Source organism: Aythya ferina (assembly GCF_964211825.1).
Source record: "Aythya ferina genome assembly, chromosome: 19".
Lineage (NCBI taxonomy): Eukaryota > Metazoa > Chordata > Aves > Anseriformes > Anatidae > Aythya > Aythya ferina.
The window spans coordinates 10,703,211-10,725,560 of NC_140309.1; the positions used below are offsets into that span (position 1 = coordinate 10,703,211).

General features: G+C 38.6%; 1 protein-coding gene across 12 annotated transcripts in view; it reads right to left on the bottom strand.

Annotated features, from left to right (window-relative positions):
* BCAS3 (BCAS3 microtubule associated cell migration factor) overlaps window positions 1-22,350 on the bottom strand; it is a 353,584-nt gene that overhangs the window by 323,614 nt on the left and 7,620 nt on the right. For all 12 annotated transcript variants that reach the window (XM_084492825.1, XM_084492820.1, XM_084492814.1 and 9 more), the window contains exons 5-7: window positions 22,096-22,202; window positions 11,874-11,955; window positions 2,864-2,936 (exon numbers count right to left, since the gene is read on the bottom strand). In XM_084492825.1, coding sequence (XP_084348951.1) covers window positions 2,864-2,936; window positions 11,874-11,955; window positions 22,096-22,202 — 262 coding nt within the window. The remainder of the gene's footprint in view (window positions 1-2,863; window positions 2,937-11,873; window positions 11,956-22,095; window positions 22,203-22,350) is intronic.

The following is a 22,350-nucleotide window of genomic DNA, read 5'->3' on the forward strand; positions in this document are numbered from 1 at the left end:
ACACTTATTCTTCACCTTCCATCCAAAAAAATTAACAATTCCAAAGCACTTTTTAGAAGAGCTACAGAAAATGGATTTTGTATAAATGATTGTCACAGAAAAGAATTTAGATACACCAGGGTCCAAAAATATCCTTCAAAACCAAGTCATGGTGCCAGTCACCAACTTTTCCAAAATGTTAACCATATTAGCCATATTTATTGATAACAGAGAAGCACAATAAAAATTATTTGGCAATGTCAAAATTGTCAGGATGTTCTGAGAAACGAGTAGCAATAGCAGCAAAATTTGAACAGAGCATCCTGAAAAGATGTCAGAAATTTTGAGAACAGCAAATGAAAGCCCAAATTATGATGATCAAGGCTGAAATCATGAGCCCTTTTTTCCCATAATCATTCCCCTTGGGTACTGACAGGATTCCACATAAAATCCAAATGGAAGAAAGCCAGGGGACTGTTGAAAGTCCACAGAGAAGCGTAGACTTCCAATGCAGAAGCGTTCCAGAATGGCACGACACGCCAGGATTAGAGACTGTGCTGCCTGAATTGTTTTCAGACTGCATCTTGCAAAGATAGGGACGTTGACCCATTGTCATAACCACGTCCAGTCTCATTCAGTTTATATTAAAGACAACGTGGTTTAATGTATCAGCATAACAGATGGAGTGTTGGAAGACCTGGATTTCACTTCTGGTTCTGCTTTGGACTAGATGCCTTGAGAAAATCACTCAGTCTTCTAGACACTCAGTTTACCTTTCTGCTAAATGAGAAATGTTTTACTATCTGTGCTACATCATTTCACTGATTATTTTACCACTGCCATTTCAGTAGACAGAGCGGCCTCCAATTCCCTATGTTCACAGTTTCATTAGTGTGCTGACAGCTGCTGTATTTCATGCCATAGCCAGCATAATCACCAAAGTGGGAGAAGAGATGAATGTAGTGAAAATATCAAGTGCTTTGGAATAAATGCTCTAGAATAAATGTAGTACTTTCTTCAGATACATGATTAAACAAGGATTTTTATTTTTGTCCACAACCAGTAAGCTATACAGGGAATGATGTTCAGAACAAAACTTCAGGTTAAGAAAAGAACTAAAATTGTGACAGGTTCAGAAGCTGCTCATAACAAAGCTGTTTTAATGTCCTATGCAAACTCCTCTGTATGCATAATAATCATTAAGAAATGCAAATAAATGTGCTATGAATTTAACAGAATAAAGTGACATTTGAACCGATTTAAAGGAAGAAATAATATATATTCCAAAACCACGGCAACTTAGGTGTAGTCAGGGTTTGACTCCAATTGAGGACAAACTATCAAGGAGTTCTTAACCTGACACATACTGAAAAAACGGGTCATTTGCAAGGACTCTTTCATAAATAACTTGCCATGAACAGTAAACGTAGAGTAGTGTTTCAGAATTTTCTAAAGAAGGTTCATCACCGTGAGCAAATTACCATTAGCTGGGTAAAGGTGAGCCTGTAGAGCTGTCTCCTTTTTTTAATTGCATTCTGGTCTTCTGGTCAGAGCTGAAAGCCTGATTTAAAATTCTTCCTTCAATTTGCAGATATTTAACTACTGTTAAATAGCAACACAAGCTTACCCATTCATTTTGAAAACATAAGTTTTTTGGTAAAAAAAAAAAAGCAGAAACTATCAATAATCTTTGAAGTATTTCCCATTAACTAAGGAACATAATAACACAGAGAAAATAATGTACCTTACAGCCTGTTCCTTTCTCAGGTATCTCACTTCTCAAACAAGGGTGTGAAGGATTTTTTTTCCATCCAACATACCCCTTAACATATATAAACGCACTGTTTGGATTAAGACAGAAAATCCTCCAAGAGCAATATTCACATTCACATCACTGGTAACAAGCACTCCTATTTAGAAAAAGTTCTTCACAAGATTACAAACCCTTACCTGGGGGAAAAAAAAAAAAAAAAAAAAAAAAAAAAAGGCACTTTGAGCAGTATTACAAGTTGTAAACACATCAGTTGAAGGAAATTTCAGCTCTCTACCCCACACAGTTTTTGTTTAAAAGATTTAAGAGCAGTAACATTAATGGTGATAATACACAGACAGAAATATCCTTAGGAAATTTACACATTGGTTGTCTTCCTTCATATCCAGAGTGAATAAATTTTTAACTGAAAAAGGTGTGGCACGTAATTAGTCTTACTGCTGTAAGAAGATTTACTTTAACTGTTAGCATTTGAATGTGTGTAGAGGATTACCCCTGAAAAGTGAGCATTCTCCACAACATATAGGTATAAATTCTTAGCTCTGTCAGAATAAACATATCTAACACGGTCATAAAAACTTTTAAGACCTTCTTTTATAAGAGGAGTGATCCAACAATACTGTCCAGACAGTACAAAACAAGACAACTAAATTAACTTCCTAACTGAAAGAAGTAGAGTTGTAATATATTTTGCTAATAAACAGTGAGTGACTGTAACAATGAGATTGCGTGGTGCTTGGAATTCATTTGGAGTATGACTGCTGCTTGAAAGCATCTTTTAATTACTTGTCAAGACAGAGGTTGCTTCAGACACTTCTGAATAGTAATTCTTCAGGATTAATATCAGTAATCACAAAATTGTGACTACATTAGAACAAGAACTCAAAATAGCTCGTCACCTATTTTGTAGCAATAATCTTCACTTTTTACTCTCCTCATAAAGCTGAAGCCATATGTCAATGTGTGCTGACATTAAAAAAAGCTTTAAACGCACCTCACGGTGTTATCCCATGAGCAAAACCAGGACAGAGTTTAAAGTAATTTTCTACGGTTACACTTTTAGACGACATTACCATCTATATAGACAACTTTATTCATGAAAAATATTCTTACCCTGAAGATCCAATGCTTTTGCACACACCAAGAAGAGGCCGCTTCTCAGAGAAATTATCACATTTCTGAGTACCTAAAAGAGATAAAGCAAAAAAAGAAAAAGCAAATCACTATATACTGTTTGCATTACCTTTCAAAGTGCTCGCGCACACTGGAGTGGAGGGGCAATATACTGCAAGAATATTTAATATATAATGCAAAACTCAACAGCCTGTGCAAGATTAGTGATAGAAATACCAATAACAGGCAGTCACGAATAGAGAACAACTGCTCTTGAAGTAGACAGCAATGAGGAACAAAACAAGTAGCAAAATCTGGTCAGGATTTTGAGTTCTTTTCTATTCATTTCAGCTGGGGTTAAGAATTCTGCAGCTGTAAGAAATGACAAGTAGCACTTGCTAACTTTTCATTGTTTTAACCAAGTTGTCTGAAATAAGGCTGTCACCAACTCTGCGTGGGTTTCACACATTGGTTTCCAATTTGCTCTGCTGAGGTGTAAGCAGAGTCTAACAGCGTTAACCAAAAGACTGCAGCGCAACAGCTGCCACCCTCTTCAGCATGGGACAAGCTGGGCTGCAAGTGCTTGCCCAAAGCAGGGCCATGCATAACCCCCATGCTACGTGCCTAAGAAAATACAGGATTAAATTCAGAACAGCCTTCCTAAACTCTGTCACCAGCTTCCAGCGCGACTCCAGCTGTGCCCGCTGTTCCCTGCAGACAAACAGGGCTCTTACAACATTCCCGATGCACTTGGTAGATTCCCTTCGCCAGGCACCGAGAGCACAGAGCCAGCACAGCACCCAGCACACGCCGAGACACCGCTGCCTGCCCTGGATGCAAAGGTGCTTGCCTTACTGATATATGAACAGAAATAGAAATAAAATTGAATCAACAATATCTTTGTTTCTGAACAATGTTTTACTGATTCCAGGGTATGCTTCTACCCAACCTAAAAAACAGAAAAAGCACCATCACCACCACTGAACTCCCTCCAATTTCTTTCAACCTTTGCCTTTTACATTATCTATCTTTATCTATGTCTGTGGTGAAAAATGAACTGGTTTTGTCTCCATTATACATCAAAACTTTTGATCTATGAAGAATATTAGTGATATAGTCTGTTCACAATTAATTCCCAAATACTGGCACAGTTGCACTAAATCAGTTATCCGGAAAGGCACAACAATTAACAATATATATTTTCACGTAACAGTCTCTGTTAATTATTAATAACCCAGGTACATGCAATTAATTTGTAACAAAAACTGTTCAGTGCTCTCATCTACACAAGGATAACTCTTCCCTCCTCCACATTTGGGTATTTGTGAAGTTAAATGGGTCACGTCAATAATTTCCCCGTCAACAATAGCTTTACAAGCAACCTAAAAGAGCCAAATGTATTTTCCTTTTATTCCTATTATTTCAAGCTCTTTTATGAGTCATACTTGTACTGTATGTACTGACCTGTAAATTGATAAATGAAACATACGCTCTTCGTTAAGGGTCTGGCAACCCATTTGTTTGCTTCAGTACAAGTAACAGAGCAACTCCATTTGTTTCTGTTCCCTTAACCAGCCTCTCGGCACTACGGGGAAAGTGCTGACTACCAGGGCTTCGGACAGCAATTTAAGTGGAGACAGGATTTACCTTAAGTATTTAACTATACTTTTTCAAAAAAAATCAGGATATATTAGACACATAAATTCACATGTTTGTTTGTGGGCTAGTTCTAAGTTTAACAACAAGGAAGAGAGATCAAGGAGAAGAAAAGTTGGTAAAGAGTAGAGGAAAACAACAGCACAGGAATAGGACCAGCAGTTTTTAATACCTACAATACAGATTTGCAAAATTTGTACAACAGGTGCTTAACTGCTGATTTCAGTCTGTAATGACTGAAGGCCTTGTTTTTCAAAAAATTCATCTCCTACTTCAAATCTATACTTTCAGAATGTAAATATTAATACTCTAGAAATGGATCATTATTTTGAGGACTCTGCGGGGCATTAAATCAGGTTAATAGCAGGCCTGTTTGTGAGATTGCACAAAGCGACATGTGCTGTTCTCTGCAGCGCTTAATGGAGTCAGCAAACCCTGCCTAGTTCCGGGGTGGAATTTAATCTTCCAAGTTATGGTGGATTAATTTTTATTTGTAAAATTGTGGTTATTTGCATGTGCGATATACTGACGTGGCACACACCTGCTCCACACAGTGTTTAACCAAATGCAGCAGGATGATTGAAATGAAAAACAGCTCGCTAAATCCCTCAAATACAAAAAGTATTGAAATCCTGTTGCAAAGTCTTTTTCTTAAACTCCTTTTATTCTAAATCCTTTTAATTCTGTCATATAACACTACAGCATTTACGAAAAGCTGGAAATCCTGACAAATCACACAATTAAAGTAATGAAAACTGTCTTTGCTGCCAAATAGGCCCCACCGCATCTACAGCTCCATTTAGCTAAATCACATATATGTGCCTTTTAAATCCAACTTGTTAGTATATTTAAAACTGAAAAAATGGCTAAATTAAATTCCATAAAAATCAACATTTACAACTCTATGAAGTCAAAAGTTTATCCACACAAGCTCAGAGCAGCTTATGTGCTGTACTCCTGATGAGGCTGTGCACAGACAGCCCTCAACCTCCTAAGAACTCAGTAATCCCAGTAGCAAAACCACTAGCAACAGAAACAGAACACCTGGGGAAAAAAGAAGAATCCCCCTTCATTTTCACACGAACTCAAAAGCTATGCGAAGTCCCCTTGTTTCCCTGGAGCAAGAGATTCACTATCTAAGTATCAAATTGTGACCTATTTAGCAACAGCACCCATGCATGCAGAGCCTATTTCTGGTACGTGACTCCAGCAATCCTGTCAATTCAATAAGGCAGTGCATCTCCTGCTCCACTAGACCCTTTTATTTCTGTTACTTGAAAATTGTGTTGCATTCACAGTCCTGCCACGGCAGAGCAGAAGACAACCAGGATCTGGAAGTGCCCTGAGCCACGTGGCTGGCATTCCTTACATATGGTTTTCACTCCCTGTTTGCTTCTTCCACTCAGAAAAAAAAAAATAATAATAATTAATTAACATTTCTTAATCTCTACCACCATTTTGTGACTGCTTTGTTGTGTGTTTGTTATTGAAAGCAAAAAACATACGTGCTACTTGAAACCGAAGTGAAGAGGTTTGAGCGAGTCCTAAAAATAGCGTGTGAATTCTTTCCTCAGCTTCAGGGTAGCATCTATAAACGCCCCATTTCCTGCACAGATAAGCTCTAATTCTACTACTCGATATCACACCTGATCAATGGGGCTGTGACTGTTCTTCATGCAGACCTTCCCCTTCTCCTTTAGGATTCCTGGTCCAGACCACAGCCTCCCATCACTGTATCTCCTACTTCCAGCATCCCCCAGACACCCTACCTATCAAAGTCCCTCTCCAACACCTGCGGCACCATGCCTGTTTCCTGCATCCCCCAGAAGCACCCCCACGAACTCCAGCTGAATTTTGGCATCTACTGCCTCCTCAGCCCATTCCACCATCCCACTTCAGAGCTAACAAGGCAGCAGAGTTGCAAGAAGCAACTGCAAGAAGCAGAGCAGCTGCTTGGAGAACATTATCTTGGCACATCTTGGCTGCATGCAACAAGCAAAGTATTTGGAGTCATCAGAATTGATGTGCAAACAATGTCTGTCCAAATGGACAGGCAAGCCCCAAGACAACTGCAGAAAACCCACAGGTTTCCTAAAAAGCAGCTCAGGAAGACGAAAACAAGCCCTAGGCAGAGACAGCAGCGACATGGAGTGGCATCTGCTGGAGGAAGTGTTTGTGCATTTGTTTCTGGCTTTGACTTTAACAGACTATTCTGGAGAACTGGACCAAACTGCTGCCAGCAGACCCACAGGGAAACTCTGAACGACGGCTCCGAATTCAGTGCAAACATTAAATATTTCTGGTGAAAGAGGCAAAACTATACACATTTACAGAAATTTGCTTTTTCTTCTGCAAAACACCATGGTTTTATTCTTGGACAACTAAATAAATAAAAAGATGATCTTGACACATTTGCCACACATAAATTGAAGACAGATGGAAGTATTTTATTTTGATCGACTCTTGTTTGAGAAAATTGAAAGACACAGCAGTCTAACATGGTGTGGAAGGTGAAGGACTACTGGTCTAGAACACTGATGTGACGTGGCCAGAACTGAAGTGGGAGCATTCAGGTCAGTCCACACAGCTTCAAAGAAATTCGTGTTTTAAAATGTCATGCTCCAAAATTCTTCCCAATGGTATCTATAAAAAGGGTTACTTCCTGTGCTTCAGAATTCTGCTCTGTAATTTCTGTAATCCACCAAGATTAGCTCATTACACCGGAACAACGCACCTCGCAGTTAAAAATGGCAAAATATGAACACACACCTGCAACACCAACTTACCCCAACCCAAATCTACCTCCAAACTGCTACTGCTTGTCCAACCCATAGGGCTAGCTCCTCTGCTGTACACACCAGGCAATTATCTTGGCCTTCTGGGACTTAAAACCACTAACCCACCCAAGTGGTTGAGTATATACAAAACTCACATCTGCCTTCCCTTAGAAAGCAACCTAAATATTACAGCTCTTTTAAGTATACCTGCCTGTAAAGTTGAGTCAGCTTTTGAGGTTCACGTTTTATTTTACCAAAATCAAAGATGTAAGCAGGAGAGCGCAGAGATAAATCTTCTGTAGTACTTTTTTTCTTTTTAACCTTAGACTTTGAAATGCAAAACTAGTCTGTCCCCCAATAAATTTTAGCTTTTCAAGTTAATTCTAGTCTTTAAACCTTTGTCCATAAGCTTCCTGTGGTTCACAGTTGTTTCAAATAATTTAATACCTCTGATTTCTTTTTTCTTTCCTTTCTTAGTTGCATTTGTTTTCCTTATTAGTCAATTTGACTAAGCAGTCAAATTCATTGCAAGATGTACAGCTATTGTATCATCTTTTCTGCAAGTGGTATAATCTAAAAAATGGCATTAAATTAATTCAGTTCACTGGAGGAATTTATTTTCATAATGCTGAGCCATGGAAATAGGTTTTTACAGACAATGACTGATCTGAACTTCACCACACCAACCTGTCATCGTGTACCCTTGAAGCATGAATTACCACACGTAATGCTATTCCAGAATTAGGCTTTAGACTTCCCTCACTAGGAAGCACCAGTTTCTTGATTGACTTTTAAGCTATAAAAGGCTACCTTAATAAATGAAATAGCACAAGGCAGAAAGCAGGTATTTGGCCAGGATTTTCTTAAGTGACCTGGGATAAATAATAAAAAATGGGAGACCACAGCACTAACTCATTTCAGAAAGCAGTAATATTCTGATTTTGTAGGGGGAAAAAAAAGAATAACAAACCTATCTGAAGTATATTTATTATTTCCTTAGCAATGATTTCAGAAGTGTATTCACAATGCATTCAAATGTATTCAAAGAAAAACAGCATTAAAAAAACCACACTACTAGACAGGCTCTGGATCTGTTTTGTAGTGACTTCATAGGTCAAAGAACATACAACTAGTGCAGAAAACCAAAATAGGTAGTATTTCTATAAATATCACAGAAATGCAAATGAAAAGACAAAACAAAAAAAGACAAATTTAGGAATATGCAAGTCAGAATACTTAGTAATATGCAAACATTTCAATTGTACAAACAGTATTCATGTAATCAGTTACCCCAGAAAAATGAGAAAGGCATTATCTAGAGGAAGTGAGAAAATCTGAAAACCTGTTGAAGAAAGAATATGAATAATCAGGTTGGCGTGGCTAAATACAGCTGTTATGTGTTGAGTGAGAGGAAGCCCAATACAAAGAAACTTGAGCAGGACTGAGGACATTACTAATTTGCATTATGTAAAATGAAGTAGTAAGGAGTTAAAACACCCTGATTATTGCCTCTCCCCCCCCCACTATCATTAACTACATTGACATTACCAACTGTAGTCTCCTCCTCACAGAGCACGGTAGCTAAATCTATCTGGCACAGGCCCAGCTCTGTTTTGTTTTATATCTAACAATATTTTCTCCCTTTTAGCAATCACAAAGTCCCATCAATTTGTCTTCAAACATTTATTTTTTCTTTTGCATGCTCAATGCATCTAAACAGACAGAAATTCGGAGACCACCAAACCAGGCACCTGTGCCATAAATATGTATTAAATTAATCACAGCATACAGATTTTAAAGGGAAGAGCTAGGCAAGTTAAAGAGCCATGCCACCAGATGGCTCAGCTGATAATGCAGTGTGTTGCACCAAGGTGCCAAGGTCTAGTCTTCTTAAGACTGACAGCATCCAGACAGAGATATTCTCATATTCTGAATATTACCTAGGCAACTTCATCTCCTCTCTTAAGCCAGGAATTCGGTCACCCTGTAAAACTTGAGCCATTTATATTTCAAGCTGTAGAGAATAATCAAAACCATACCAACTGCTGAAGGCAGCGAAGTTTTAATTGGGATAGGAAGACGTGAGCTTCTTTCCTACTTATTTCAAGAATCATTTAAAGACAAAAATATCTGATTTTTGAAGATGATGATGGGATGGTTACGTTTCACTTAGAAGTCTGTTTCTTCAGACCAGGGAAATGAGGGTTGTGTTATCACCTGCTACGCATTTTGGCTTATGGGCTGAAATGGGGAAGGCATTCCAAGCCATGTACAAACATAAAGCCAAATCCATCCTATTTGTACACACGCACACACATACACAGGTATTGTTTTGATGACACAAGATCACATTACAATTCCAGTCCTACTAAGAACATACAGCTGAGGAAAAGTGATGCTGCAATCTTGCAGATCAGTCATTTCTGAACTTCACTGGCCCACTGGCCATGGCCAGAAATGTTGTGACAGCAAGACAACATTCTGCAATCCATATTGGCTCTGTCCCAAGTTTTTGTTTTGTTTTGTTTTCTGCAACTGCAAACAGCACTCAGAGGGTCTTCAGAGCAAAGGGTTGACCAGCAACCTTGGCTTGAAAACCACCTCTGTCTGAATTAGGACCTTACTTCCCTTCTGTAGTTAACAAAAAGAAAAGCAAAGATCTCCCAGCTAAAGGAGTTTCTGCGACTCCTTTAACCAAGCAAAAAGGTATCCTGTATACACCTGATCTCCATGTTCTACTGAACCACGCATTTTTTTGGTCCCCAAGTTTAACAGTCAAATTCGTTCAGTATTGTCATTTCTCTTATTAAAAATGCCCACCCTCTGACCCTCACTGCTGGCAGCAACAGACAACTAATTCTGGGATGTCCTCCCTCCAGCAAATCCTTCAACTCACTGTTGTGGCTGTGGCCAACAGCATGCCCCCTGAAGACTGCCTGAATGCTGTTCTCTCTTTTCTACAGTAATGCAAGCATCTCATTCACACTAAAAACAGAGTTCACAACTATTAACTACAGTGTTATAAAATATTTAACAGCTCTTATCTAACAACAGATTCACAGTCTTTCCAAAGTCAAAGGTATTCTTGTATACCCTGAATTGGTGATCAGAAATGCTTCTCAGCAAGTGACAAAAGCCCTTTTCTTTTTCCCCAGTTGTTTTGTGCCCACTGCCTCAAGACAAGGCAATGCACGCCAAATGTGCTGGAGGTCCCTAATGCTCACGGGGAGCACAGCATTACTGTGTAGCGATGGAAAAGGCTGAGAGTAGCAAGGGCTGACTACAGTTACTCATGTTTTAGCCACCTTAAGTTTTAACCTCAGGGGAATCAGAAACAGTAATTTTCTCACTATTTCTGACCCTAAATTTTGTGGGTGATCTAAAGTGGGTCCACAAAGAAGAATAAGTGCCTATGTTTTTTAGTGTTTTTTTTACAGCAGTCTCTCAGTTCTTTATGGACATCTTACCCCGGCTGCAGATCCACCAGTGCTGCGATTCTGGGCCAGGTCAGGCCTTGCCTGGTTTGGTAGCTGAGACAAAACGCTGCTGTACGAACACTGCAGCACAGCTGCCAGGCCAGAACAGTTACAGGAGCCATTTCACTGCCCCAGTGTGGCACAGAGCCTGAACTAATAAACTTTGCCGGATCTGAGCTGGCAGTGTGCATGGCCAACTCCAGATACTGCCCTGCGTTCCTGCTACTAGAACACTTATAACCTGTTAAATCAGATTTGAGGTCTCCTTTGCAGTAAGCCTGCGTGAAACAAGCCTGCATGAAATAACTTTTGAAACAATGCTGTATTATGCTATGAAGCACATGATGCCGCAGAGAATCTAGCATCAAAGGACTACAGCATTTTAACAAAATAGTTGACAAACTATTAAGTTCTGCTACCGTAAAGTCACTGCATTAAAACCATAAGCTTTCCTTTCACACCTGGGAATGAGCTTCTTATCACCAACTAAGATCCGTTTCTAGGAATGTGCCAAATCCATCCATGCAAGAGTCCCAGTTTCAATAATTCCCTTTTTCCAGCTTTACAGTAAAATAGCGCTTCAGCCCACTGATGGTAATCAGCTTCTCCTTTACAAATTCCTTTTATTTTGAATCATTAAAGCTCATGTGTTAGTTATCTAAGGCCTCTTATTACAGCTTTACTTTTATCTGATTCCAAATACGGGTCAATGATACATTCATGTACTTTTAATCAAAGATGTATTTAAACCAAGCCATGTAAAAAGAGACCAAAACATGTTTTTAAAAGGTTTAACTAAATTTAATATGAGCTAATTTGAATATGTAACAACTATCATTGTCAAATGCTAAATATATGCAATTTTGAGAAAGAAAAAAGAGTTAGCAGTGTAACTTGCTAGATGCAAAATCAAAAAGTACTTTACAACGATCAGATTTGGGGCTGTATTTTTGAGTTCACTATTATGAAGAGGTATTAGTCAAGGTGACACAGTTTATAATGACTGGAAGACCTACATATCAGGTTCTAACAATGATTTGGTCAAAAATCTGTAAAAAGAAGTTATGCTTAATTATACACCATATATATATATACACTTACTGATTTGTGGAGCTGGTAAGATTCGTGCAGCTCGAACCGGACCATGGCGAACAGAGAAGAGTTCCTGAGCTTCACCACTGATCTGCAACACATACGGATCATGAATGTACAATGTAAAAATATACATATAGAAAAGCACACATGCACACACACAAACGTGTACACATAAAATACATCCCCCCAAAATTGTTCTGTTCTACAGTCAGCTTATTTAAAATCCAATTCCCTTACAGTCTTCTCCAGAAATCTCCAAAAGCACTCAAATGCTCAAACTCTAACACTGAGAAAAGAGCTGCTGGTTAGGAGGCTCCAATTGCATAGAAAAATAAACTGGTTCCCTACTGAGTGCTGAAATACGCAGCTTAATTACAGTGGTTGCCGCTTCATGAAGCAGGTGAGACTCTTTACAGCATAAGCACTGAATGTAATGGAGGTGTACTGAGAGCAGACACGATTCTCAAGGAAAGGAACAACCAGGACACACATTTAGGCATAAGTTTGGTTCAGAAATACTCTGCAATTCCTTTTCTCTCCCCAACAAGTAATACCTCGTAAGGGCAGGGTATGCTAAGGCTGACATTTCTGTTCTACAAGCTTTGTTATATGCAATTTTCCTTGAAAAAAATAACAAATCCAGTTTTGTGTTTTGTGATTTATTAACTCAGTAATTGCAATGCATTAACAAGATATAATACATACAAAAAGCTCCGAGTAAGTACTTCCAGTCTAGTCCAACAGAATCCATACTAACATACTGCACTGATTTACTCAACTTTCTTAGCCTACTTTTGATATAAAAATCGTATTTGTTGAAGTTGCTTTAGATGAACAGTAACTTCGGTGGTAGGGGAAGACTCAGATCAGAGGCAACAAGGAGTGTGCCAGAGATGGTGGCAAGTTGGTGTTCCCTCTCCTCCCCTTCACAGAGTAATTTCCATTTGAAATCAGCCACGCTGAATCAATATTTAACAGTGTATGAAAAGTAGATAAGAAAGACACTGCCCTTCAACCAACCATTCGCCATTTGTCTGTATGTGGATGTGTCTTAGTCTTGAATAACACAAATTACAGGAACAAAGATGGCCTGCCTCTAGTAATGTGTCTCAGGCATGAATGAGATACCAGCACTACGTACAATCAATGACCACACATTTCAGAAGAAAACACTTGAAGTTGACTGCTGACTAAAGTAACAAAAATTCAAGGAATACAGACCACAAACATTTATTCTACACAGCACATGTTTCTAAGAAAGAGTGGGAAACGCTGGCAGTAAACGATCAGACAATTTGATGTTTAAGTACATCCCGTATTCTCCAGGTGTGAAAATTATGTTTCATAATCGGGGGTCAAAACTAATTAAGCTTGTCTGTAATGGCAATCTTGAAAAGATTAAATCAGAAAGAGTTAAGACGAATTTCCAGACTTCCTGTAAATGGTCAGTCAGAAAGCATTTTCATAACTGCCTGGTAATGGATCCAATACGGAATGTCAAACTTGAAGAAAAAAGCAAACATTATGAAGTTCATTTCCAAATAACCAACAACTTGAACCAGACGTAAGGAGGTTGGGAAAGCAGTGAACACGTTGGCACAAAGTTTTTCCAAGTAAGCAGCTTACAGCATCAGAAATAGACACAATTTGAAACAAGGTTCTTATGAATTACTGAACTATAAATCCAAGTTAACTTTTTGAAATGTCCTTTCATATTTTTTCCTATTTCTTTCTGCACTTCAGCTTACACGTTCAGAAAATTAAAATACTGCTACTGTTTAACCAACAAATCAAAAGTATAGTACTTCACACCCTTAGCTCACTACCAGTCTGAACTCCAAGCCTCGCTATTTATTATCACTGCTTTAGACAGTGCAGCAGAATGAAACTTACCCCACAGAAGCACAGGTCTTCCGTAAGAGTATTCTGAAAACCTGACCAACTGCAGCGATCTGTTGATCAACTGTTGATCTCATAAAGACTGAGTTTGCATTTATTGCTTCAACAGAATGCCCTGAACTACTGCTTTGCTGCAGTAAGCCTGTAACACCATGCGAGCTACACCAAGTTGGGGAAATACCAGTCCTTGCCACTTCGGGTTTGAACACAGCTAGCAGCTGCACACTGGTGTGAGTTAACATCAACGATGTGATCAGAATTATTCCTGATGGACACAACAGTTTAAAACTGTAATCAATATGAGAACTAATCCCTTTGTCTACTCTGCTCTTATTAGGCAGATGTTCCTATCATTATGGATTCTCCTCGTCCAACTAGCAGCAGCATCTGAACAACACAAAACCCTGCAGTACTCCAGCTTCTGCAAAAACAAGTTGAATTCTCCCTTTGAGACAGCTAAACGCCCCTGCTCTGACAAACTCACTGACCAGATTCTATACCAGACATAAAAATAATGATCAGAAATCAACTCAGTAAAGGCTTGTTGATTGTTTTTTAACAGACTGTGAGTAGGACACAGATAAAAAGTCCTCTGACACCAGGAAAGACAGCTTGGAAAAAAGCAGGGCACAGTGAAGGAGAAAAGGTGGAGGGGAGACGGGGGGACAGGACGGGACACGAGAGAGAGAGCTGAACACAGCAGGCTTTCTGTCCGTCGGAACACAGCAGCACTATGGAGGAGTAAAGGATGAAGTGGAGAAGAAGAAAAATAAAAAGCTTTGGAACTATTATTATTGGCAATTAAAGTTTTTTTCCCCAAAATCATGAAAATGCTGTTTCACATGTGTATGCACATCAATGGCTATGAATGAAAACAAGAGGGAAAAGAACAAGCATAACAAAAGTACGGAAGAAGTGATTCACATAAAATAATCCAACCCAATTCAGTCACCTCCTTCTACTCTAAGTATGCCAGCACATCAGCTCTAGCTCCAATCTACTTCAAATAAAGTTACAGTCCCAAAAGTAAGATACACTAAGAAGGCCAAACCTGCGTAACTGAGTTTCTGCTCTTAAATACACTGAACTCCAGAAAGCATGTTTATTTAGCCTGCGATGCCAAGATCTGGCAGAACTTAAAGCCGAGATTTTCAAATAATAGCCTAAAAATGTACAAATACAAATGAAGTTTATTTGTATAGCACCTACCGTCAAAATCTGAGCCAGCTCTTTTCATGGATATATTTTTACTTTTTAGTAATTAATATTAATTACTTGAAAGGTAACTATTTCACTTGATGCTGGGGGGAACAGCAGAAAGATAAACAGACTAACCACAGCCACAGAATCAGATGGTGGCAAAGACAAGATTGGAAGCGCTCAGCTCCTAACTCTGGTTTGAGACCACTGTAATATGTAGTGCTGCAACATAACGTGTCCTTTCCTCTCAGTTTGTGTAGGATTTTTTCCAAGGATACTGTGCATAACTAAGAAAAAAAAAGCAATTAATTGTCCAGATACATTCAGCCGTCTGTACAGTTCACGTACTCAGCTGGTTATACACTGCTGTCTACTGGGGGCCAAAAATCAGCAAATGTTAAAATAGGGCCCCCACCGTCGATTTAGTAATGAAAATACAAGATGCCACCCAACAAATGACAACTCCTTTGTAAAGAAAAAGCCAAACTCCCTAAATAGCACAAAAAAGATTACAACAAATCTGCACGTAACACAACATAGAGTAGATTACAACACCAATATTTAGGAACCTATCATAGCTTAAGTTCTTGTTGTGGATTTTTATTTTTTTTAAGCTACATGATCTTAACTGTTCTACAGAAACAGAGAATCACACAAGGCATTGCATTTTGTTGCATGCCATGAATTAGGAACAACCAAGTTGCTGGTTTGCTGGCCACTGAAAAATACATTAGGGTTTCAAAGTTCAAGATTTTATTTGACTTACAATTAATTTTTTTCAAACTATCACCAGCAAAAGCTTCTGCTATTTGCAGTCTCATAAAATTCCGAATTAACTGTGGCTAATGCTAACACCTTTCATTTACCTACATAAAACATAAAACTTTATTACCATTGCTGAGGCCACGTGTATGAATTTTGACTGAAAGCTGCATCTTCAGGACAGGAAGATGATGTTGTCTCATCTTCCTGCCAATTCAGGCCTTATCTCTTTCCCAAGTCAGCCGACAAAGACAGCCAAACTTTTCTGTGAACAGGACACTTACTCCACTAGGAACCAGTGTGACAAATAACCACATTTAACATAAGCCCAACCCCACCAGTAAGTGGCTGACGGCTTTGTCACTGCCAATTTGGGCAAGATGCGGGCTGGCAAGCCTATGGTAAAAGGTACCACATCCCATTACCAGTCCCTTGAGCTATACAGTCTCATAGCATAGACAAAATATAAATAGACTTCGTGAACTGAAAACAGAGCTTTAAATTCTTCAAAAAGCACCTGTGAAGAAAGGAGGCTGTGGCTGCCATTTTGGATTTGATCCAGCTAAGTAGCGAGTCCCTGTGGCAGCTTTCAAAGCTCTTAAAAGTTTTTCTTTCCCATTCTGAAAGCCAAGAATATTTCCAAACGGGTTTCAAGAATTGAATATTATACTATAAAAGCAGCATCAGGTACTCGTTCTATGAAAGAGCGGGTCCAAACCGAGAGCTCCAGGCTGGTGTGATAGCGCGTTTCAGCTTCCTCCACGGCCGCTATCAAACCCCAGACCTACAGGGAAGGCTGCAAGCAAAGAAGAGCCTGATTCAAACCCTGGCCCCCAGTGAAGGCTTCACCGCTCTCCTCCAGGAACGACAAACTCAAAGAGGAAGAACTCCCCCCGCTCAGGTATTTTCAACTACTGCTTAAAATGCAACAGAGCAGCAAGCTGGAGCACTATTTTTGATGACAGAGCTTTGTTGTTTGGAGCATACCAGTTTGCACCCATTCTGAAAAAAGAAAAAAAAAAAAGGAAGAACAAAGAAAGTGTTGTTCACACTAAGGATAACTAATAGTTTCCAACCATAGAAAATGGTTTTCACATGGTGAAAAAAGTCAAATGCACACCAAACTGAAACGAAGTTGGAAATTCAATGCTTAAACTACTGTGCAACAGTGGAAAAGTACACTGCTTATAGATTAAAAACTGTTACAAAGCACAGGATCAATTTGTTATTCCTTTTTTGTTTTGTTTTGTTTTTTAAATATTCTGAGTACATACTTCAATAGAGCAATGTAACAAGCCAATCAGCAATTGGCAGATACCACCACAAAATACTGTTTGACTCAATCCTGCCGGGACAAGAACTACTACCAGTCATCTTAGGAACTCAAGCAGTCATCCTTTTCATTCAAAACATCTCTCTGATTATCTAGAGATTATGAGAATTTAGATGCTCAGTGTTACAGACGCCTACTCAAGTGACCGAACTAAGTATGAAATTGCATCTATCATTTAAAATTATGACAACAGAAACTGAATTTTAAAAACAATGAGAACTTAGAAGTGGCTTTGGTTACAGTGTCCTCAACATTCGCATTTTGTCATACATTTTGAAGAGTTTTAGCATGATCAGGCTGCAAGCTCATCTGGGAGTCACTTCTGCTCCCTTTTCCATCACTTCATTTTGCACACAGACAAGAACGACACACACAGTACTGGACACAGGCAGAATATGGCTACAAACAACCTTCAGGATCCTTCATTTCAGCTTTGACCCCATGCAAAGAGAGCTACAGGAAACTGTTTGGACTCCTCTGCTACCTTTCACTACAGCCCTCCCTAGTTCTTTGCATGTCGGTCGTTCCCCCCCAGCACACACCAGTACATGCTATGATGTAAATAAAAAATCTTCCACCAGACCTGCAGTCACTTAATGAGTGTAAAAACACATTTCTTGCATGCCGCTGGCAGCAGCAGTACAAAAAAACGAAGCCTTAAAATGATTTGCATGGATGTTTTGTAAAGTCTTTAAACATTTTTCAGGGTTTCTAGGTCAGGTCATCATCAGATATTTCCAAGTGGCTGAGACAAGCCTGAACAGCCGTATCCTGTATCAGGAAAGAGCAAGGCCCGCAGCTTACGATGTGGTAAGTGATTAATCCTTTTCCCGAAGCTCTGGAAGGGGAAAATTGCAATGGCACTAGGACAACCTCATTGAAACCCCACCAGACCAAACTTCTCATGAACAGTAGAGAAGAAAAAATGGAACTGACACATCTTCATCTACCATATCCATCCCTCTAGACATCCACATAGACACACCATCTGCTGTACACCTGCAGGTCTAAAAATGAAGAAACAGAGCATTATTGACACCAGTATTTAAAGAAATTTAAGTTCTGCCAGTGGAGAATGGCAGTGCGTGATGCCATCCTTGTCCAACAAGTCCTCTGTGTTCCAGCAGTCTCCAGATGGAAGTCACCTACCATATGGGCTGACGCACCCTGTTAGTTTGTGGCAACATCATTATACCACAACCTTTAAGTATTTTTTGCTAAATATACATCTGCCCTTGTTATTAGAAGATCCCTTTGGTAGTTTCTACTTTATTCAACTCAAGCTTGATAGTTGGGTCTTTGGGTTTTGGTGTGTTTTTTGTGTGTTTTTTTTTTGTTTGTTTGTTTGTTTTGTTTTTTTAATTGTAATATGAACCATTAAATTAAGATGATTTTCTACTGCTGATGCTTCCTGCATACAATAAAAAAAAAATTATCTGCCATAAAACCAGCCAACATGCATTTCTCTGAACAGGAACATCTAGAACAGATACTTGGAAACCACATTAGGCAGAAACCAGTTCCAACTGTATCTGAAACATGAAACTGGGAGCGAGGGAGAAACAAAGTCCAAATGAAACAAAAAAAGTACACAGCACAATTATCAAACAGAAACTTTAGGAACTTCTAGTCATACTTTTGTATATTCCCAGATTTCTCCCCACTTAGTGAGGCATATTTTAAGAACACTTTTAACCTTCCCACCCCTATTTCAAAACAAAGATCAAAGCAAAGTCGTTTGGATGGACACCTTCCGCTTCTTATGCAATACAGATTTAGACGCTGCACTTCAAAACCCCAGCCGTTACTTCAGCACCCAGCAGTCCAAACATTATTTCAGCCCTTTGAAGCAGCCCTAATGGTATCTTCCATTTGCAAGTAACACTTCTGTAGTCAAAGATCTTACTCCAAGGAGATGTTAATGTGAAACCACTCAGACTGCAAAGAGACACACACTCCTGGAGGCAGACTGCAAAGGTGTTTAGAAGTCAATGTAACACCATTACGGCGAGTGTCAGCTTAGAAGCTGTCATAAACACTTCATAATCACTCACACACAAACTGGACTGCCTGCAACACATTATTTTATTAAGTGCTGAATAGAGGTTCAATTGTATGAATAAATAGCACAATGCTAGAGATAATAGCCTTACTGAGTAGATTTTCACATAAATGTCAAATTGTTGCTTTTTCAGATTGAAAGGTTTTTAAACTAGAGAGATCTCTTTTTTTCTTAATAACTGGACTAATGTTACATAATCACAAGCTAAATACTGAGCAAAATCAAGAAGAAAGGATATGTTTGTATAGTATCAGAGAACAAAAAGCTGTTGTCCGCCAGATTTTCTTTTACTCAGGTTAAATAAGCAAAAAAAAATAAATAAATGGATAAACACAAATGTGTAAATACAGGTTATGTTACCTCCAGGCACATGGTATACAGGCTCTGAAAAGGTATTTAAAAATTGGTGTTACGATGTTCTCTATCAATGTGAAAAGCTATCCAAGACCACTCTACTAACAACAGAACCATTCGGACACTGAAATTATACTAAGACAGACAAATTGCAGTATTGCACAGGATGAAGCTGTGCCTCTTTGGATGTGGTCTCATCACAATTTCACAGGTTACACAAATAAGGACGGGCAAAGTGATGTGCTATCTCTACAGCTGACATGCTTAGGATGGAAGGTACAAGATTTCCACAGTCGGCATTTTCTTCCACTTCACTGGACTTTCACCCCCATTAAGAATACCTCCTCAAAAAAATGAACAATAAGAGAAACTTTCTTGCAATTTCATTTTATTTTTCCTACATTATTAAACACTATCAAAATCTAGGGATTATGAATAAGTGCAATACACTGGGAAAATACAACCTGACTGCACTGTCCTGCTGAAAAAGGAGGTAAGAGCAGGCATTCCATGGCCTAGCCTGTGGCTAATCCAGACACAAGAAGAAAACAAACAAAACAACTAAAAAAAACAATCCTCTCCCACTGGGAAACATGGATAAATTACATCATACTACCTACCTGAAAGTACCAGTGAACAGACTTACTCCACATAAGCCAGGATAAGCGTGAAGTAGTTTAGCTCCCCATTTGTTAGTAAAATCCACCAAATTATTTCACGCTTACTGCAGTGAACCATGGGTTAAGAGTTTAAACGCAGATGGCTAATGCAGAACAGGTTACACTGAGGTAATCAGTTCATGTATCAAAGAAATGAGATGCACTACTGCTTTCACTCTTGCTTGCCTTATACATGTAGGATCCCATCTCACAATGAATTTCTCAAGAGCATTGATACAGATAGCTCTTACAAAGACACCTTTCATTCGGACACAGAAAGTCACTTAAGAGGGATGCACAGAACTCTCACCTCTCCACAAAGCAAGGGCATGTTACAGATGCGTGCACACACATACACAAAAAGCAAAACAAAAAACTGTCTGCCAGACACAAAGCTCTTCTTACTGTATGTACAGCGGCCAGGACAAGTCCGATGTCACCACAATGTACTGCTGTACATTTTTCGGAAAATACACACTTATTTGGACAATAATATTTCAGCAGGATAATCTGAGCTGTTTTACAAAAATTCTTTAGGTTAAATCTAAATGACTACTCACAGTCTCTTAACTAATTGATCACCTTGCAGTATAGAACTGCAGTAATAGCAGGAGGTATTTCCTCGTTAGCTCGGTATCTTAGTGACACCTAATGTCCGTTTTCTGTAATACACTTCAAAGAACAAAGCATTTCTGAACCATTTTAATAATCTATTTTGTATAGTAATATAGAATTGGCCTGTGTTCAAAATGTTGTACAAAACTTTAAACTATGAAACGATTTTTAGTGTTCAAATTCTTTCCAGTGTTAGATTTTTTTTAAAAAGTGAACAAGCAACAAGCTAGCTTTGCTACATCACACGCTTTTCTGCCCTAAGAAGAAAAAATAGGAAAACAATACGAAGATATGTTTTGCTCCATTTAAGACAAAGCCAATAAAGTTAGAATTAGCCATGGTTTCTCAGGACATACTAGCAGATAGAGATTCCAATATTATACTGAAATTTAGTAAAGTACACCAGATCTTTGTTTCTATTAAACCCTCCTTCAAATGCCAAAGCTCAGCAGTTTTTCTTCCTTAGCTCCAGCTAACAATATGTAATTAAGAGGGGAAAAAGCCAGCCCTCCCACACCCCAGTAAACTCCATTAGACAGTGCTTATCTTTTGGTGTACAAAATAAAGAGTATTTTCTATTACAGCACCTACGCTACTGGTATATAAACTTGTCCTACACAGCTAACCCCGAAGTCATACAAAAAGATACATATTTCAAAAAAGCCCTGCATTTTATTAAGAGAAAGAACTCCATCCTCACTACATTATTTTGAAGAACAAGGTGTTACGAGCAAAACTTTTTTTGAGTTAAGAATTTTATGACCTACTGTATTAAACTTTATTCTATAGTTCAAGAAATTTGGGGAAAACTCCCCAAATTAAGACCATGTGTTCATAAACCATTCTGAAGCACAAACTGCAGGGTGTGTATGACAGCATAAAATCAAACCCATATGCACATAGAGACTTATAATAAAATTAAAATTGCAAATCATGTACATGACAAACACTGTGATTGTAAAATACTATTAATACTGTCATGCTTGCATTCCTAGGACAAACAAATTCTTTTCATATTTTTCCACCCTCTTTTCCCTTCTGTAGGTTAAAAAGATTTGTCCTTTCTGGAATATAAACTATTCTACAATGTCATATGCTGCTCCCAATTAGACTCTGAAAATTTACCTAAAAGAAATCATTTGTAATAACCCCTCAAATCTGAGCAAGTGTTTGATCTATGCTCAGTACTAATCTTAAGATAAGCATATTACATGCACAGCACATGGCACTGATGGTAACTATTGGCTCTACTCACTTTAATAGGAAAAAATAAGATTAAAGTACTGGCACACCAGTACAAACAAAAACACCCCTGTCATAGAAGAGAAGGTAACTGGTACTCACAGGTATGCTCCAGATTTGCATTCCATCACTGTAGCCAATCATCAGCAGTAATGGTGGTTCATTCCCAGTGCTATGTATTTCATGAAACTCCATATTCCTTGACGTATCTAAATTGGGTTTAAATATTAAAGACATTACTTAACAGGTTATGATCAGCTATGGTTAGCATCAGCTATACTAGAGGTGTTTTCTCACTAGGCATTTTCTCAATGCTTCCTCCCATTTTTGTAATTAAAGGTAAAGAGAAGTGTCTTA